The sequence below is a fragment of the Lepisosteus oculatus genome, chromosome 12 (assembly GCF_040954835.1).
Source record: "Lepisosteus oculatus isolate fLepOcu1 chromosome 12, fLepOcu1.hap2, whole genome shotgun sequence".
NCBI lineage: Eukaryota > Metazoa > Chordata > Actinopteri > Semionotiformes > Lepisosteidae > Lepisosteus > Lepisosteus oculatus.
Window position 1 is genome coordinate 3,837,445 of NC_090707.1, and position 15,467 is coordinate 3,852,911.

General features: G+C 47.7%; 1 protein-coding gene across 6 annotated transcripts in view; it reads left to right on the top strand.

Annotated features, from left to right (window-relative positions):
* Positions 1 to 15,467, top strand: part of epb41l5 (erythrocyte membrane protein band 4.1 like 5) — a 42,073-nt gene continuing 26,606 nt past the window's right edge. For all 6 annotated transcript variants that reach the window (XM_069196682.1, XM_069196683.1, XM_069196684.1 and 3 more), the window contains exons 1-7: positions 1 to 354; positions 3,818 to 4,016; positions 9,131 to 9,235; positions 10,400 to 10,442; positions 11,317 to 11,395; positions 12,514 to 12,558; positions 13,201 to 13,253. In XM_069196682.1, coding sequence (XP_069052783.1) covers positions 3,837 to 4,016; positions 9,131 to 9,235; positions 10,400 to 10,442; positions 11,317 to 11,395; positions 12,514 to 12,558; positions 13,201 to 13,253 — 505 coding nt within the window. In that variant the 5' untranslated portion in view covers positions 1 to 354; positions 3,818 to 3,836. The remainder of the gene's footprint in view (positions 355 to 3,817; positions 4,017 to 9,130; positions 9,236 to 10,399; positions 10,443 to 11,316; positions 11,396 to 12,513; positions 12,559 to 13,200; positions 13,254 to 15,467) is intronic.

The following is a 15,467-nucleotide window of genomic DNA, read 5'->3' on the forward strand; positions in this document are numbered from 1 at the left end:
TTCCTCTGGGAGAAATTCAGTCTGCTCCCGTTTTTGAGCCGCTATGATTTTCTTCCCCTCCTCCTCCTCCCTCCCTCCCCCCGGAAAAAAAAAGAAACTCGCGTAATTCTCGATGTTATATGGTGGGAAAAAAGTGCTCCCTGAGTTGTTTTTCGTTGTTTAATGCTGGAAATACATGGTTTCGCAGTTGCACCTGGGTCGCCGGGGAGTCTGCTGTTCGCTGGTGGGATTGTATCCCGCTTTTGTCTGAGGATCTGGGATCAACAAGTGGGAAGCGGGCTGCCGGGAGTCTGACACACTTCCCGACCTCGGGCATCGGATCCGGGAGACGCGCAGGAGACCGAGCAAACCCAGGTAGACCTCTCTGGCGTGATCTATGCGAACTCAGACCTTTCTCTGTCGTGATATGATATATGTAAGCTCAGGTAGACCTCTCTGGCGTGATCTATGCGAACTCAGACCTTTCTCTGTCGTGATATGATATATGTAAGCTCAGGTAGACCTCTCTGTCGTGATCTATGCGAACTCAGACCTTTCTCTGTCGTGATATATATGTAAGCTCAGGTAGACCTCTCTGTCGTGATCTATGCGAACTCAGACCTTTCTCTGTCGTGATATGATATATGTAAGCTCAGGTAGACCTCTCTGTCGTGATATATGCGAAGTCATACCTCTCTCTGTCGTGATATTTGTAACCTCAGACCTCTTTCTGTCGCGATATGTGTAAACTCTGGGATGTGTAGACCCGGGTTACACCTCTCTCTCCATCGTGATATACGTAACCCCAGGTAGACCTCTCCCTGTCGTGATATTTTTAAACTCGGGGATTTTTCTGGCGTGATATTTGTAAACCCAGGCGGACCTCTTTTGGTCGTTATGCATGTACACGCGAGTTACACCTCTCTCTGTCGTCATGTAAGTTCGGGGTAGATTTTAAGTCGTGTAACCGAAGTGCAGTTGCCCCCGCATTTGATTTCAAAGACTGTCACCGGTCTGTGAGCCGGAGGTATTAAAACACAAATATTTATTTGATTGTAACAAGAAAGCTGTGAGTCTTTCTGTGTCGATATCAACCCGCCTGTCTCTGTTTGCCGCTTCAGTTGCGCCGACAGCCCGCAGAAAAACTTCGCTTCAGGACGCCTGCGAGGAAGGTTACTCTTTTCGAGAAGAGTATCGAGATTGTGCATCTTTCATGTTAAACATCCGCGTTACTTTCAAAGCTACATGTATTGAGTGCCCGCTTCGCTGTGATAACGAGGCCCCTCATGAGAGCAACTTCGAGGTTTTCATTATTACTCTGGAAATGAAGTAGGGTTGGTTTTTTGTTCGGAATGAGTTTTTATTGTCGAAACGCTTGAAATTCCAGTCAGTAATTCTGACTGTACTGGGAAGCCGGCCGTTTTATTGCCGTGTCCTTCGTTTAACACTTGTAAGTATTTTGACGTGTTTTGGGGGATTGAGGGAGATGCGGTTGATTTAAATACTTTTCTCGCGTCTTTGATCACCACTCCTCATGTGAAGTACAGTACCTGTGATTTCGTGGCCAGGCCCTGTGTGTCGTGTAGTGTTTATGTTTCTAATTAATGCAGTTTGGAACGCAACACCAGTATTAAAACCAACCCTTAGTCCATTCGTCGCTTTTGATTTTTTACGGTAGCATAATTACCGATGTATTTATAGTTTAGACTCGAAAGATGGGAAAATAAAAGCCTGCAGCACCAGACACCTTCCCCAGTTTTCCGTGTTATCAGGTTTCCCGAGTGAATTTCTCTTGAGACTCTCCTGAGGCAGGACGTGGATCCGGGGAGATGGTCTCACAAGTTTGCCGTCTCAGAGGTTAGAGAGTGGGGGGGCTGGTTTGCTCGGTCAGGCCCAGTCGGATTTCCCCACACACGGATCACAGCCCGCAACCAAGAGAGTCTGGGCGCTACAGCTGTGCTGGGGTCTGGCCAGCTGTTGGAAATGAGCACCAGTGGGTTGTGCCTGGACCCCATCTACACAGGCCTGGATTAATGATGCTGCTCTCTGATGAGTTTGCACACAGAAGACTGAAAGCAATTTTATCAGCTCCTGACTTCGTCTTCTCTTTTCACCTTGAAACGTATCCTCCTTCTAACTATGTGCTTGATACGACAAACTGGCCGATTCTTGTGAACCCAGGTAGCTCTCTTTTTGTTGCAGGCTTTTTTTTTGTGTGTGGAAAAGTTCCTTTTTTCAGTGTGCAAAGAGGAATTGTTTAATAATGCCCACTTCACTGTAAGCGGCCACACAGAACAGAAAGCAAGACAGTTTGCCAGTTAACCCAGTTTGTGGTCTGTTATTTGAGCTCATTTGTTGAGCTGCTGCTGAGGCCATAGAGTGAACCTGGCTGATCGCATTGGCCTGCTCCCTGATCTTTCTGCCGTTTTGCTGGTGTTTTGGCGGTAATGTAGTGCGGTCTTGTTAAAACATCCTTCCATTTTCAAACCACTTTATCCGGTTCAGGGTCGTTGGGGGAGTAGGAGCCTGTCCCAGTAAGCAACTGGTGCAAAGCAGGGTACAACCTGGAAGGGACACCAGTCCGTCGCAGGGAACACAGACGCACACTCACACCAGGCACGATTTTCCCAGGACGCCAGATACGGCCAGTTTGTCTATGGGCTGTGGGAGGAAACCCTGGGAACACAGGGAGAACATGCAAATTCCACACAGACAGCACCCCAGGAACAGAGCCCAGGGCTGTGAGGCAGCAGAGCTGCCCCTCTGCTCCTCCCTCTTGCTAAAACAACACTAGCAAAAAAAAATCATCCTTCGCTTTTTGTAAAGATGTTATAGCAAGGAAAAGGTGACCGCAGTTGTTCCGCTTCCCACAGCCTGATCAGATGTCTGCAGCCAAGCAAGGTGGGGCCTGGTCAGCACTGGGAGACGTCTCACTGTAACTTACAGGCTGCTGCTGTAAGTGGAGTTGGTGGACCAGTAGGTGGTGCTCTTCTCTCTGGAGCAGGATTGCCCAAGAAATGGCCCCGTATGGTCACAGGGGGGAGTGTCTTGCAATGGGTTTTTGGACGAGATTTAAAAAATGGAAGTCGTTAGACATCCTATGGCACCTCTCATGAGAGCATGAGTGTTTTCCCGTGTCTGAGTTCCACTCCGGGCTCGAGTGAAGTGGGGCAGCAGCTGCTCCCTTGTCCACCCGCTCTGCTGAGTGGTGGGGCGGCTGGTGCAGGTTAGCCGCTGCCTGTCGCCTGAGTGGGGGCGCCCTTCAGTCGTGGTTGCGGTGGGGTTCTCCTTCTCTGGGAAGAAATGCTCCACATACCTGCAAAAGCATTGCTAAGCATTCTGGGAGTGAAAGCTGGCTTCGTTAGAGTGACTTGCCAGTCCATCGGTCTTACCTGAAAGAGTGGGGTCTTCCTGGCTATGGCCACTATGGCATAGAAGCCGTCCTGGAAGCAGGTGGGGCCGACCCTGGGCAGGAGGCTGGTCCGTTGCAGGAACGGCGGCACTCAAGGCTGATTTCCAGGACCCAGCGTTCCCCTCCTGCAGGCAGGAGGGAACTGGAGCGAACCCATGCGAATATGGGGGGGGGAACGTGCAGACTCCCCCATCTGGAACCCTACCCAGGAAGACATTTTTCATGTCTTTTCCAGAAATGAGAATTAAGTTGGGAAAAATGTTTGTCACAGATGTTCGAAGGGTGGGTGGATGGTGCATTGTTGGATAAAAGTGACAGGTTGTTGCCTTTTTTTGGTTCTGTGTTTGGGAGGCGTGGCTCGGCTCGGCTCGGCCCGCTCGGGGGTCCCCGAGAGTGACTGCGGTCTGTCGTCTTTCCTCCCGGCAGGACCCCGCCAGCCGCCACGATGCTGCGCTTCCTGCGCCGGACGCTGGGGCGGCGGTCCATGCGCACGCATGCGGAGAAGGAGCGCCTGAGGGAGGCCCAGAGAGCCAGCACGCACATCCCGGCCGCCGGCGACGCCAAGTCCGTCATCACCTGCCGGGTGTCCCTGCTGGACGGCACCGACGTGAGCGTGGACCTGCCGGTAAGAGACCCCGGCGTCGCGCTTCGGCTCAATCCCACGCCACCCTTCCCGCCGAGCCCCAGAGCCGGGGCAGTTCGCGCTCATCGGCAGGCTCAGCCCCCTGAAAACGCGCACGAGCTGCCTTCAGATAACTTGCAGGGAGAGACTCCTGGACCCTGAAAACATCTTTACGCTCTGAAGTAAAGAGAGGCAACTGTTCCCCGCTGTGCTTCTGCCAGTAAGAAGTATGATATTTTAAGGTGTGTTAAGAACAATTTTATCAAAGCAAACGCGACCCTTGCAGGTTTCGGTCTGGATTTATTGTTCTCTAGGGCTGGAAAGTTTCCATTAGTGTGCTTTGTGCCTCTGATATGATGTGACCTTTTTATTTGATCCTGCGACAGCGGTTTCCAAGCGATGTGTTGGGAGAACGTGCTCAGGTCCATCTTGTGCGCCGGCCTTTGTGGGCGTCCAGTAGCTTCTGCTGTCTCTGTTGTGTGTGGTTGTGTTTGCAGTGCTAGTGAGTCGTGGGAGGGGTTCGGCAGCTTTGTGGCCCGGGAGCGCTGAGGAGTGATGAGCAGAGCTTGTGGGTTAGGAGTGACTGGAACAGAGGATCGAGTTTCCCACATTAGGACACCGACTGAGCTCCAGTGGCTCTTCGGCAGACCTGAATGGAGCACAGATGGGCTCGCTCACCACAGCACTTGTCATACGCAAGTTGCAGGCCCAGCTGGAAAATTGGTTCCTTCCACTGTTCTATTGGTGTTAAAAAAGCAGCAGAAAGATCAAGTGCTTCAGTCTTGCATCACGCCTGCGCAAGGTTGCATCGTTTTGGACTCCATTCAGGGAGCGTGTTCTCCATCGCAGAAGAACATGGCTTCCGCAGTGCTAGTGATGGTGCAGGTGCAGGTGGTGAGAAGAAGCCCATCGGACAGGAGGTCCCCTTTATACATTCCCCCACTCTTACATAGCTGTTTGTTTTTTGGGGGGGAATCTGTAAAAATGTCCTGCTCTTGCAAAGCGACATAGTGAAATGAGCAAAGGAGACCGGTTTTGCAAAACTTGGAGGAGAATCATAATGTTTGGAAGTGTGTTGGAATCTGTGCCCTTAACAAATGATGAGCTTGTGGAGTTGGACAGACAGACACTGAACGACAAACAGCGGTGAAGTTTCCCGCCTGTAGTGGTTCACGGTTCTGGTGCTCATAGACAATTATGAGACTAGCAACACGATGCCCAGTCTTATTCAGAAACATGACTCTCTCCTTTTAGAGTCTGGTTAAGGGAAATATAATGTTTAAAATTCTGTCGTGGGAAACAAAAATAAGTTTGTGGAATAAAGTAATGCTAAGTTATAAAAAAATAATTAAAAATGATTTGGAGGCTAGCAGTAATGCTTACAAATTGTCACAATAAGGCCATTTGCTATGTAATGAAAATGGTTTTCAATTGGTGTTGGAAGTTAAAATGCTGCTAAAAGGACCTTAAATTCAGCAGATGTTCAGCAGGTGCCTCTAACATCACGTACAGTACCGTATGCTTCACAAAACTTTGGCGTTTCTGTGAGTAAAAGGCATCTCCTTATCTTCCAGTCCCAATCCCTCCCATCCATTATTTCTTATGAGAGACATTTCTGTGCAGTAAGTTGCAGGAGTGTAGTGAAGTGAAAATACATGTTCTTATGGTCCCTATCCCTCCAATTTAATATTCAACATTTCCCTTTACACTTGATTATGCTACATGTTGCACTTCTGTGATGGCTAACCCCAGCATATTAAGGAGACCCCTGTGACATTAAAGACCGACGTGAACGGTCTTTCTCCAAAGAGTAGTCACAAAGCTGCCATCTGCAGTGCTGCTGCTTCTGCCTTTTTAGCAAAACAAGACCTGTTGTCATTCTCCCAGCCTTGCTCTTACCGGAGGGAAAGCAGTTGCTGGAGATTCTATAAGCTGTAACGGCCCCAGCAGAACCTTGCCGACCTTTGTTAAAGCGAAAGCAGGCAGAAGACTTCAGGCCTCGTCACCACAATCCTGTAAACGGACTCGGGTGAAAGTGACCGATTCCTGCTGCGCTGCCCCATTAACATCAGAGGGGACTCCGCTGGAGGAGTGGCAACACGGCACAGGTGCAGGTTTTTAGTACAACATGTAGATGTTCTTCAGAGCCACTGAAATGTTGAGCGGTATGTTTCATTCTAAAAAGATCACGAAAAGCACGTACATCTCTCCTTGGTCTTCGAAGACCGTCTCTGATTCCCCTGCGACCTGTTGATTTGAATGGAATCTGATGTCTTTAGTTTTACGGTCTGTCAAAGTTACGTTGCACGGCGTTCTGATAGTCCTCCGCGCAAAGCAGTGAGGAGCTGGGTGGACGTTAAAATTTGGGACGTGGCGGCTGGTTTTGTTTTTGTTCTCTGCTCCCGTGATCCGCAGGCATGGAGCGGCAGAAAGGAATTTAACTGCAGTACGTGAAGGCAGATCTCTGGCCGGCTGTCTCACTTCGCCGCAGACAATGCAGGTCTGTGGCTGCAGCCTGCTGGAGTGCACAATAGCCCTTTTGTGTCCATTCTTCCAGCTTGATCGGGCACTTTATATGCTGTGCCAACTCAAGAGGCCTCTGCCTACACTAGCTGTCCAAACACTGTGCAAGTTTCTTGCTGTGCAGGGGCTGCTGTTTATTTTCTGTAGGAGGAAAATGACCGTAGGGCCAAAGGGTTTCTGAACCCAAACCATAACTTAAATTGGCTAAATAAATGTTTTTGTTTTTCCGTCTACGTTACACAACCACATTCGTCTCAATTGCTGTAATTAGTGCTCAGGTGTGCCGTCGGCAAAATGTCTGGTCTGTGAGCAGATGCTCTTCCTCTGAGGTCAGTTCGCATCTGATGCAGATACACAGGAGCGTAGTGTGACCAACTGTCAGGGCAGTTTCACAGCCGTTTACAAGGTTATTAATGTCTCAATAAGAGAGGGCATGAGCATTTCAAAGGTCAGTAACACGGTGCTACAAATGTCATACCTCCTTACTGTATCCAGCTGTTCTTTGAAAAGAAAACAGCCCACATGCATATTTCTAAAAGAAAGAGGTGGATATCGGGAATGCTTGAAGATGTATTTCTGCACTTCTTGCTCACACAAGCAAGGTATTTTGAATTTGTAAAGTCTTAAGCACTTTACTCAGACTCTGGTTTCTAAAGAAGTAAGCTTTGTTGTGGAAGGATTGTAGGCTTCACCTGAAACTCCTGTGAGATTAACATGCACTGTGAGGAAGGGACAGTGAACTAGCAGACTAGATCACGAATACTGTACTTCTCAATGCCCCACAATAATAAGCAAAATATCTAGTTTGTTCTTGTCTAAAATGTTTTGAAGGTCACATGAATTTGTTAAACGCTTTTTGGATCTGTTTTGTGTTCTTGTTCGACTGCTCGGTGACCTTGTTAGATTGAAGGACAGATAATTTGTGAAATTTGCTGGAATATTTAAGCTACAAACTGGTGCCTTCTGTCAAGAACCTAAGCCTTGGTTGCAAATGGACTTTACAGTAGTATAGAAAAGCACAGCCTGCTTCAGACTCCGTGACTGAGCAGACACGGGTGCTCTGAAGTTTGCGTTCTTGATTGGTCATCATGTCTCCAGTAGGCCTTCTGTGGTCTGAGCTGACGACACTGAGCACAAGTAACACGGGAGCAGAGCCTGAAGCTGCTGGAGAGGTTGAAATTGAAATTCACTCCCTGACTGAAGGACCTTACAGAGATGTATTGGACCTAAAATAATGAGAACCACTATAATTGCACGCCGACTGAGGCTGCTCAACTGATTGCATGCCACGCTAAAGTATTTTGTGCACCTGAATTAACTTAAATGGGCCGCATCAGGGGATTTGAATACTCGTGAAAGGGAGACTTAGATAATTTTAAAACAAAATGTACATTTTTGTGTTTTTAGCTTGAATTAAGGAGAAGGTTGTATTTAAAAAGGCTGTGAATGTGTTTGGAGCCTAGCCTCTTTAACAGAGCCTCCTTCGTCTTGTATGAAATATCTTTCAATCAGATGAGCTGCTCTCTCTTGCTGTAGCCGGTTGGCTCGCTCAAGAGTGCCAATAGCTTGTGCGTTGTCCACGGGACGGCGGTGGACGGACGATCGGAGTAAAAGTCTCTGGAGTGTGTGCAAGGGTAGAGCAGCCCGGGCCTGTTTCCAGTTGCCATGGTTACCCCGGAGCTATTTCTCATGCTGATCACCCAGGGCCTTGAGCAGAGTGACTCAGACTCGCGCGGACTGGTACGGGCGTAAAGGTAGCTGAGGGCAGTCAGCAACCGGGCCTTCTCGGGGAAGCAGGGAACAGAATCCCCAGCCCCAGTCGTGTTCAAACGCACAGCCTACTGTATAGCAGACGCCAGTGGCGTTGTGGACCGGGACGGTTCTGAGGAGTGCTGTAGGCAGCTTCTCTTTCTCAGTGAGAGAGGTTTCGGGTCACTGTTTGGCAAGTCCAACCTCCCCCTTCACCCCTGTTTTCAGGGGGTTCTGTTCTCCGCTTGAGTTGGCGCCAATGAACGATCGTCCAGTGTGTCGGTTGAAGAGTAAAGGTGAAGCGGCCCGTTTCCTTTCCTGAAGTCGTTCCTGGCGGTCAGTCCCCCATCCTGTACTGCGCAGCCGGCCCTCTGTGTCCCCGTTCTGAGGGCACGTTTCAGGTGGCATCGCTTCCGTGCCCAGTTTCTGCCATCCCCCAATTTATTGGGATAACGCCTGGTTTTTTTTTAAATGAAAGAATAAACGTTTTATAAGAAGATGCAGAAATTTCTTGGTAATTAAGCATCTCTCCAATCTATAATTGCCATCAGTAAGGACTGGTAAGATATTGGCAGTTCTATCCACTGGATATAAAATTTAAAGACTGGTGATCCCCATATGACTTTGTACCCAATAAACATGTACCCAATAAAATGAAACAAGTAAAGGTTTCATTTTATTGAAAGAAACGCATAGTTTGGAGCCTTCTGAAGGTGTTTCTTCTCGTTTCAGCACGGATTCAACCTTTACTTGTCCCTTTGCAGCCTGCGCATGCTGACGCAGCTCCCTACTTGAACTTCTTCTACACAATGAAATAACTCTTTTCTCTCTAACTTTTTTCACAGAAAAAAGCGAAAGGACAAGAGCTGTTTGATCAGATCATGTATCACTTGGATTTAGTCGAGAAGGATTACTTTGGTCTCCGGTTTATGGATTCAGCGCAAGTCCCGGTGAGATTCATGAGCTCGGCGTGTTTCCTTTTCCGACTTCGAGTGTTAATTATATCGTACCGTTTGCAGGTGAAAGGATTCGACAGGCTGATGCAATGTGTGATGATTGGAACACATCATCTGTATTCAGAAGAACGGGTGTTCTGGATGAATAGTTCGAACAATATTTTCAAATTGGGGTTTAAAATTATTAGAATTAACGGGGGTTCGATCCATAATCAAAAACAATTTAGAATAACAAACCCCATTATATGTCTGATATAAAGAATTAAGCACCTGATTTATTTGTCTCCTGTATGTGACCATGAGTTAAGCCTGTAATCTTTTTACTATTACGTACAGCGTACAGGCCTTAAATATGGTTAAAAAGTTGCCATTTTAAATGGTGCTATGTGATTCTTTAAAAGTTATGAATGGTACAGTGTGTGAGTAGTCATGACGGAGTCCTCTGCTTCTGATTTTGTTTTTTGAAAAAGGTCTTTTGATTTTGCTTGCCCTTTTTCCTGTCTGGTAAGTCTAGACTTTTGAACCTTCTTCGGATTGTGGGATGAGAAGTAGCATTTTCTTGGCGGCAGCTACAGTATGTACCTTAAAAATGGTCGGCCGTGTCGGGGAGGGATTTTCAGCTGTTGTGGTTTGGAATGCGGAGGAGCTGAAAGAAAACAGGCCGTGGCAGAAACGGGCTGCTACTTCAGCGAATCGCCAGCCGCCTGCCCTCCCTCCCTCCCTCAGTCCCGGCGGTACGAAGCCAAAGATCAGCCAGCCCAGCCCTGGCACGAAAAACAAAACATTTTTATACAAGGGACTGAGATTTTATTTTTGCTTTGAGGATATTCTGGAAAATTCTCATTAGGTTTTTCTCTCTTCATACTGAATGCCGTTATTATCACAGGTGGGGAATTTGTTTTGCAGACAGGTACAAGATGCAACACAGTATATAAGACATTTAACAGCAGAGTCAGGGTAATACATTTTACAGAACACTTTTAAGTTAGTGCTAGAATCAGTGATGTTTTCAGAAAAACACAATTTTCCCCTCTCGTGATTTTTTTTTCATCTTCGACAAGCAGAAACTGGCCCAGGGCTTTCAAAGAAGACCCAGTGAAGGGTGTGAGCTTTTAAGGATGTATGTTCTGTTAATAACCTATTTGTTATTAATTACAGCACTGGCTGGACAACACAAAGAGCATCAAAAAGCAAGTAAAAAGTATGTTTTTTTTTCTTCACATAATAAAGTTATTTGGAAGGTGTGATGTTCACTTGCAAGATACTTGACCATTAAAAAAAAAGTATAGAAGCACCTGATCTTGCACTTGACTGTTTTAACAATTGCTTTCTATAGGGGAAAGAATTAAGATTGAGGGCCTCAGATCTGAAGGTCCTGGTGATTTGTGTGAAGTAATTAACTGTGAAGGAGTCTTACGTCTAACCAGGCTCTGAGGTGGTTTATAGATAACTGTGCCTTTAATGAAACGATTGCTTTGAGTAATCTACTGCAAAATACCTTAACAAAACCTTATTGAGGTCCAGTTAGGTTGTTTAATTGTTGACTGACTACTGGGGTTATAACATAAACCACAGGACTCTAGGCCCAAGAACCGGGTCCGAGACTCCTGTAACAGAACATCAAGACAGTACATCAGTTCAGAGACAGACAGACAGTGGATTAAAGTATTGTGGAACTTGAGCAATGTCCCTGGATAGCTCTTTCCATTCTGCAGTATCACTAGAGTCAGTCTCTCTCCCTTTTTTTTAACCGAAAACAGTGTTCAACTGTTGTGACAAAAACTGAAGCAATGTCAACGTTTTGGCCGTCTCATGGCCCGGTTCGGGTGGCGGTCTCGTGGCCCAGTTCTAGTTCGGCTCATTTGTTAGCAGCCTAAGGGGTGTGTGTGTAAACGGAGTACAGTATGTCATGCCTCGCTCAAGAGTGTTCCTTTACGTGATGACCAACTCATTCAGTGATACTTGGAAAAGAGCGAACGCTAAGTGTAGCTCCTGTGGTTCAGGCCTTATCAGCTCTGCCCCTGTGTGTACCTCTCTCGTGGTGCCGCATGACTGAGCTGTGCTCTGTCTCGCAGTCGGCCCTCCCTACTGCCTCCACCTGCGCGTGAAGTTCTACTCTTCAGAGCCCAACAACCTGCACGAGGAGCTGACCAGGTGAGTCTGTGCAGCTGTCGGTGTCTGATTTTATTACTATTTTTGTAATAAAATTGTTTTTAAATCTGGCTTCGGTAAGGTGTGAGAGTAATGTGCCGATGGGGAGGTAGATTTAGCCTTTGGCACGCATGAGAGCTCGAAGGCGTCTTTGATTGGCCATCTTCAACTGGGAGAACTGTCCACCTGCCTTACCACCCTGTCCGCTTTCTCTTCAGCTCCTAGCTCTCAGAAATGATCTGAAATCTCGGCAGGGCTCTGTGGAGGTGTAGAGTCCAGGAGCACTCCAGTAAATCTCTCGCTCGTGATGTCATGAGTGATTTGGAGCTGGGCACCCAAGTGGTCTTCACCTCGTGTAGTTTTACTTCTCACTAGATTCTGCTTTTCCTTTCGTTGCTTAACTGCTGAAAGGTGGTGAATCTTGTGAGTTCTTGTAAGGCTGTTATGAGCTTCAGTTCTTGGAGACGGTGTTGCTGTTTTGAGACTTTTTTGGAGAAGAGCAGCAGATCTTGTCTTCAGTGTGCAGCCAGCTTTCCTTCCCCCTGACAGTCTACTCCCCTGCTTCTTATCTTGCTTTAGCTCTCCACTCCTTTATCTGGGAAGTGAAATTCCATTTCTTCCAAATATGCTCTAAGCCTGAAACCTGAGAAGGCATTCTGTGCTCGAGTGTGATTGTTTAAGAGTATGTGCATCAGTCTTCACTGTAATTCCAATAGTGCCTGCAACAGAGTGTAGCTTTTGGGCAAACTACAGTTCACACAATAGGAGTATTTTAAGAGGGATTGAATGTCAAAAGCCTTTGTTTACAAGCTTGTCAGTCAGAGCGCTAAGAGAATCATTCTTTCCTGAAGTTTTGACGTTCAACAAATGGCGCCATCTTGACTAAAAATATGATCGTGTCTGTTCGGTTAAGTTTCTTCGTGTTAAGACTGCGGCATATAAGGTATTGCAGGCAGTTCATAGTTAAAAGTTCCCCACTTCCCATTTGCATGACTGCCTGTAGCCCCGAACCAGCAGATAATGCAGTGTCAGTGCGTTGGACAGGTGCCACGTTGTACCACAACACAGCCTCCGTTTTGAAAAAACCTGTGAGTTTTTCAACTCGTGCATTGTCTTTGCAGGTACCTGTTTGTTTTGCAGCTGAAGCAAGACATCTACAGTGGAAAGTAAGTATAATGTATACTTACTTAAGTATACATGCCTTTTCAAGTATTAAGCCAGGCAGGCGCAGTGTTTCTTATCTTCTTTAAAAGCAGTGGTTTCTTCAGCATTCTCTCAGCACTTTATTCTCTTCACCACTGCTCCTTCGATTTATGAGCCAGTCCGTTTTCACTTTTTTGAAAGGATTTGTGCTTCCTGTTATTGAGATACTTACATTTTCTCGTGACATGCGTCTTTGTTGTTTTTCTTCATATTTACTTTTGTTGGTTTGGTATATGGCTCACATGCTGATAGCGATCCGGAATTGTATTTTTTTGGGCTTGAATGATTAACAGCTTGATTAACAGAAAAAAAATGCCAAGAGTTCAGTGAGAATTTTGCAGCTGTCTCTCCCGGGGGGGCAGCCCTGGGTTTTTCTCAGGTAAAACTGGGACAGTTCATGGCACAGGCCTAGGTTTTGGAAACAAGGATTTGTTTCTGCTGAACAGAAACGCACATGATAGAAGAAGGCCACGAGGCTGCCTGGTGTGCTGCGAGGCGCGGGGTCTGTGCTCGGGCCCTGTGTTCTGCTCTGGGTGCGCAGCAAGTAGCAGGTGTGGTTCTGGATCTGGGTGCTAACCAGGGCCTTGTGTCCCGTGTGACTGCAGGTTGGAATGCCCCTTCGACACCGTCGTGCAGCTGGCCGCCTTCGCCTTGCAAGGTAAGCCTCCCGCTCGGCGCCGGGCTCGGTAATCCCTCTCGGCGCTGGAAAGGCCGTGGCGGGGGGGGTGCTTGGGAACTCCCCTGCTGCGCCGCGCCGCCCGGCCCTGCCGGAGAACAGGGGGCGGATCCTGCACAAGCCGCTCGGAGCCCCTCGGCTGCAGGAAAGCCCGCTGACCGGTCCGCGGTTACCCTGGGGATGAACGGCCGGTCAGTTGTGGATTGGGATACCTGGGAGTGTGCGGGGACAGTACCGCCAGACAGCGGAGGGAAGATTTCTGCCGCAGGCGCTCGCAGGACTTGTGAGAGCAGCTCCTGATCGGCAGACACCTCCTGTGCCTCCTCCTCCTGGAACTCCTCTGTAACGTGTGAGCTCGTTACTGCAGGGCCTCCGGCGGCCCTCTAATCCCTCCTGGTCTCCCGGGGAGTTCTTCTAGGAGCCTTCTGGATTTGGCTTCTTGCCTTCAGGCAGTTTCCCTTTCTGGTACAGCAAACCACTTCTGATTTATGAAGTTTCAAGGCGGGAATATTTAATCCTGTTAGTGCTTAAAATAGATGTTTTCTCTCTGTAACCCAGAGAGCTCTGGCACAATCTTTCAATTCTCATAGTCTGTTCCAAACTGCGTGCAGTACAGTTTTCTACATGCTGTCATCTTTGATCGAACAACAAAACCTTTTACTTTTGTTAAAAAAAACAACGGCGTTTGAGCCATGATGCTCAAATTCTAGTGCCCAGGAGAAATCGGTCCAGTACAGTTGGCCTTCATTAGAATGGTATGTTAGCAGCTTGGCCATGTCCAGATAATCCCCAGGCAGGATTTGATCTGCTGAACAGGGGCGAGCCTGATCTTCTTAGCCACCGCAACCCCGGACATGTCTCCACTGTCTCTCCCTCCAGTTCACCGTATCACATCGCTTTTATTCTTCTGGTGGCACAGCTGAAACCAAATCTGGTTGGGCAGTCTTTACAGAAGATAAAAAAGGGCACTTCTGACATTGTCAAGATAAACATGTAAATGTTTGCCTGTGGTCACTGCAGAAACGAGAGACACTTTTATCTGAAGTTAATAAATTGGGAAATTTTGCCTTGACCTGTGTTTGACTTGCTGTCGCAACCCACCTTCTTCTCATACCAAGGCTGTTGATAAGAGCCGCCTGAGGAAGACCAGGGCAGCTGTCTCGCGCTGTAGGAGAGGGAGCAGCTTTGTGCTCTTGAGAGCATTTGTTTTTCATCCCCCCCCCCGCCAACTTCCCACCTTCCCCCCTTAATAGTTTGACCCCAAGATCCTGTGGAAGGCAGCTTTCAGCTTTCTGAGAGCTGGTTGACTTAGACGTGCGCAGAGGAAGTGAACTTCATAGAGTTGTAGCGTTGTGGGGAGGGGAGCTCTGAATGGAATTTCAGTGCTCTGTGTAAAGAAGCTGAAATACAGCTCGCTCATTTCAGGCAGTTTTTTGAGCCTTTATTCTCTCAGTGTGTAGCCCTGCCCTGTTTCCCTTCACGAGTGTGGGGAAGCCGGGCGCGCGCAGCTCTGGGCAGGGTCTTCCCAGCAGCGCCCTGTGTCTGACACGCAGGCCCACAGAGGGGCTCCAGCTCGGCAGTCCTGACTGCTGCCGCCGCGTTACCGAGACCAGTTAAGTCACAGTTCTGGACTTTGATTGCTCGTTTAATCACATGGCTGTGTACTTTGAAGGTAGGCTGTGTGCAGCCCTGCTTGTGACAGACATTGTATTTTTAGACCTGATAGAAGGGAGCACTTGAATCGAGAGTGTTCCCTCCCTCTTGTTGGCTTCATTTAGTTTTATTCCACCAGGTACGAAGTCATTAGTGCTGTGTTGTGAGGCATGGAGGAAATTCATCGCATGCAGTATTTGGTCTTTAATTTGTTTTCTAATGGCTCTTGTGCGATGAGAAGCTCTCCTGAGTCATGAGGGATTGAGGGTATGGGACAGAGAATAGGTATAGTGAATTTATAATTGAAGAGGAAAAATCACTACAGCAAAAAAAACATGACGGCATTTTGCCAAACAGCCCTGTTCACAAAAAGATAATTTATTTTGCAAAAATGGGCTTAGAGCTGAGACTTTTAAAAGGATTCGGGGCTGTTAAAGCAAAACACCTGTCCTTTCTGAAATGTGAAATAGTGTGCGATTGTCTAGTGTGGACGCACACGCCTTGCCGGGTCTTATTAAGGGGCCAGCGTTTGCACTGTGTGGG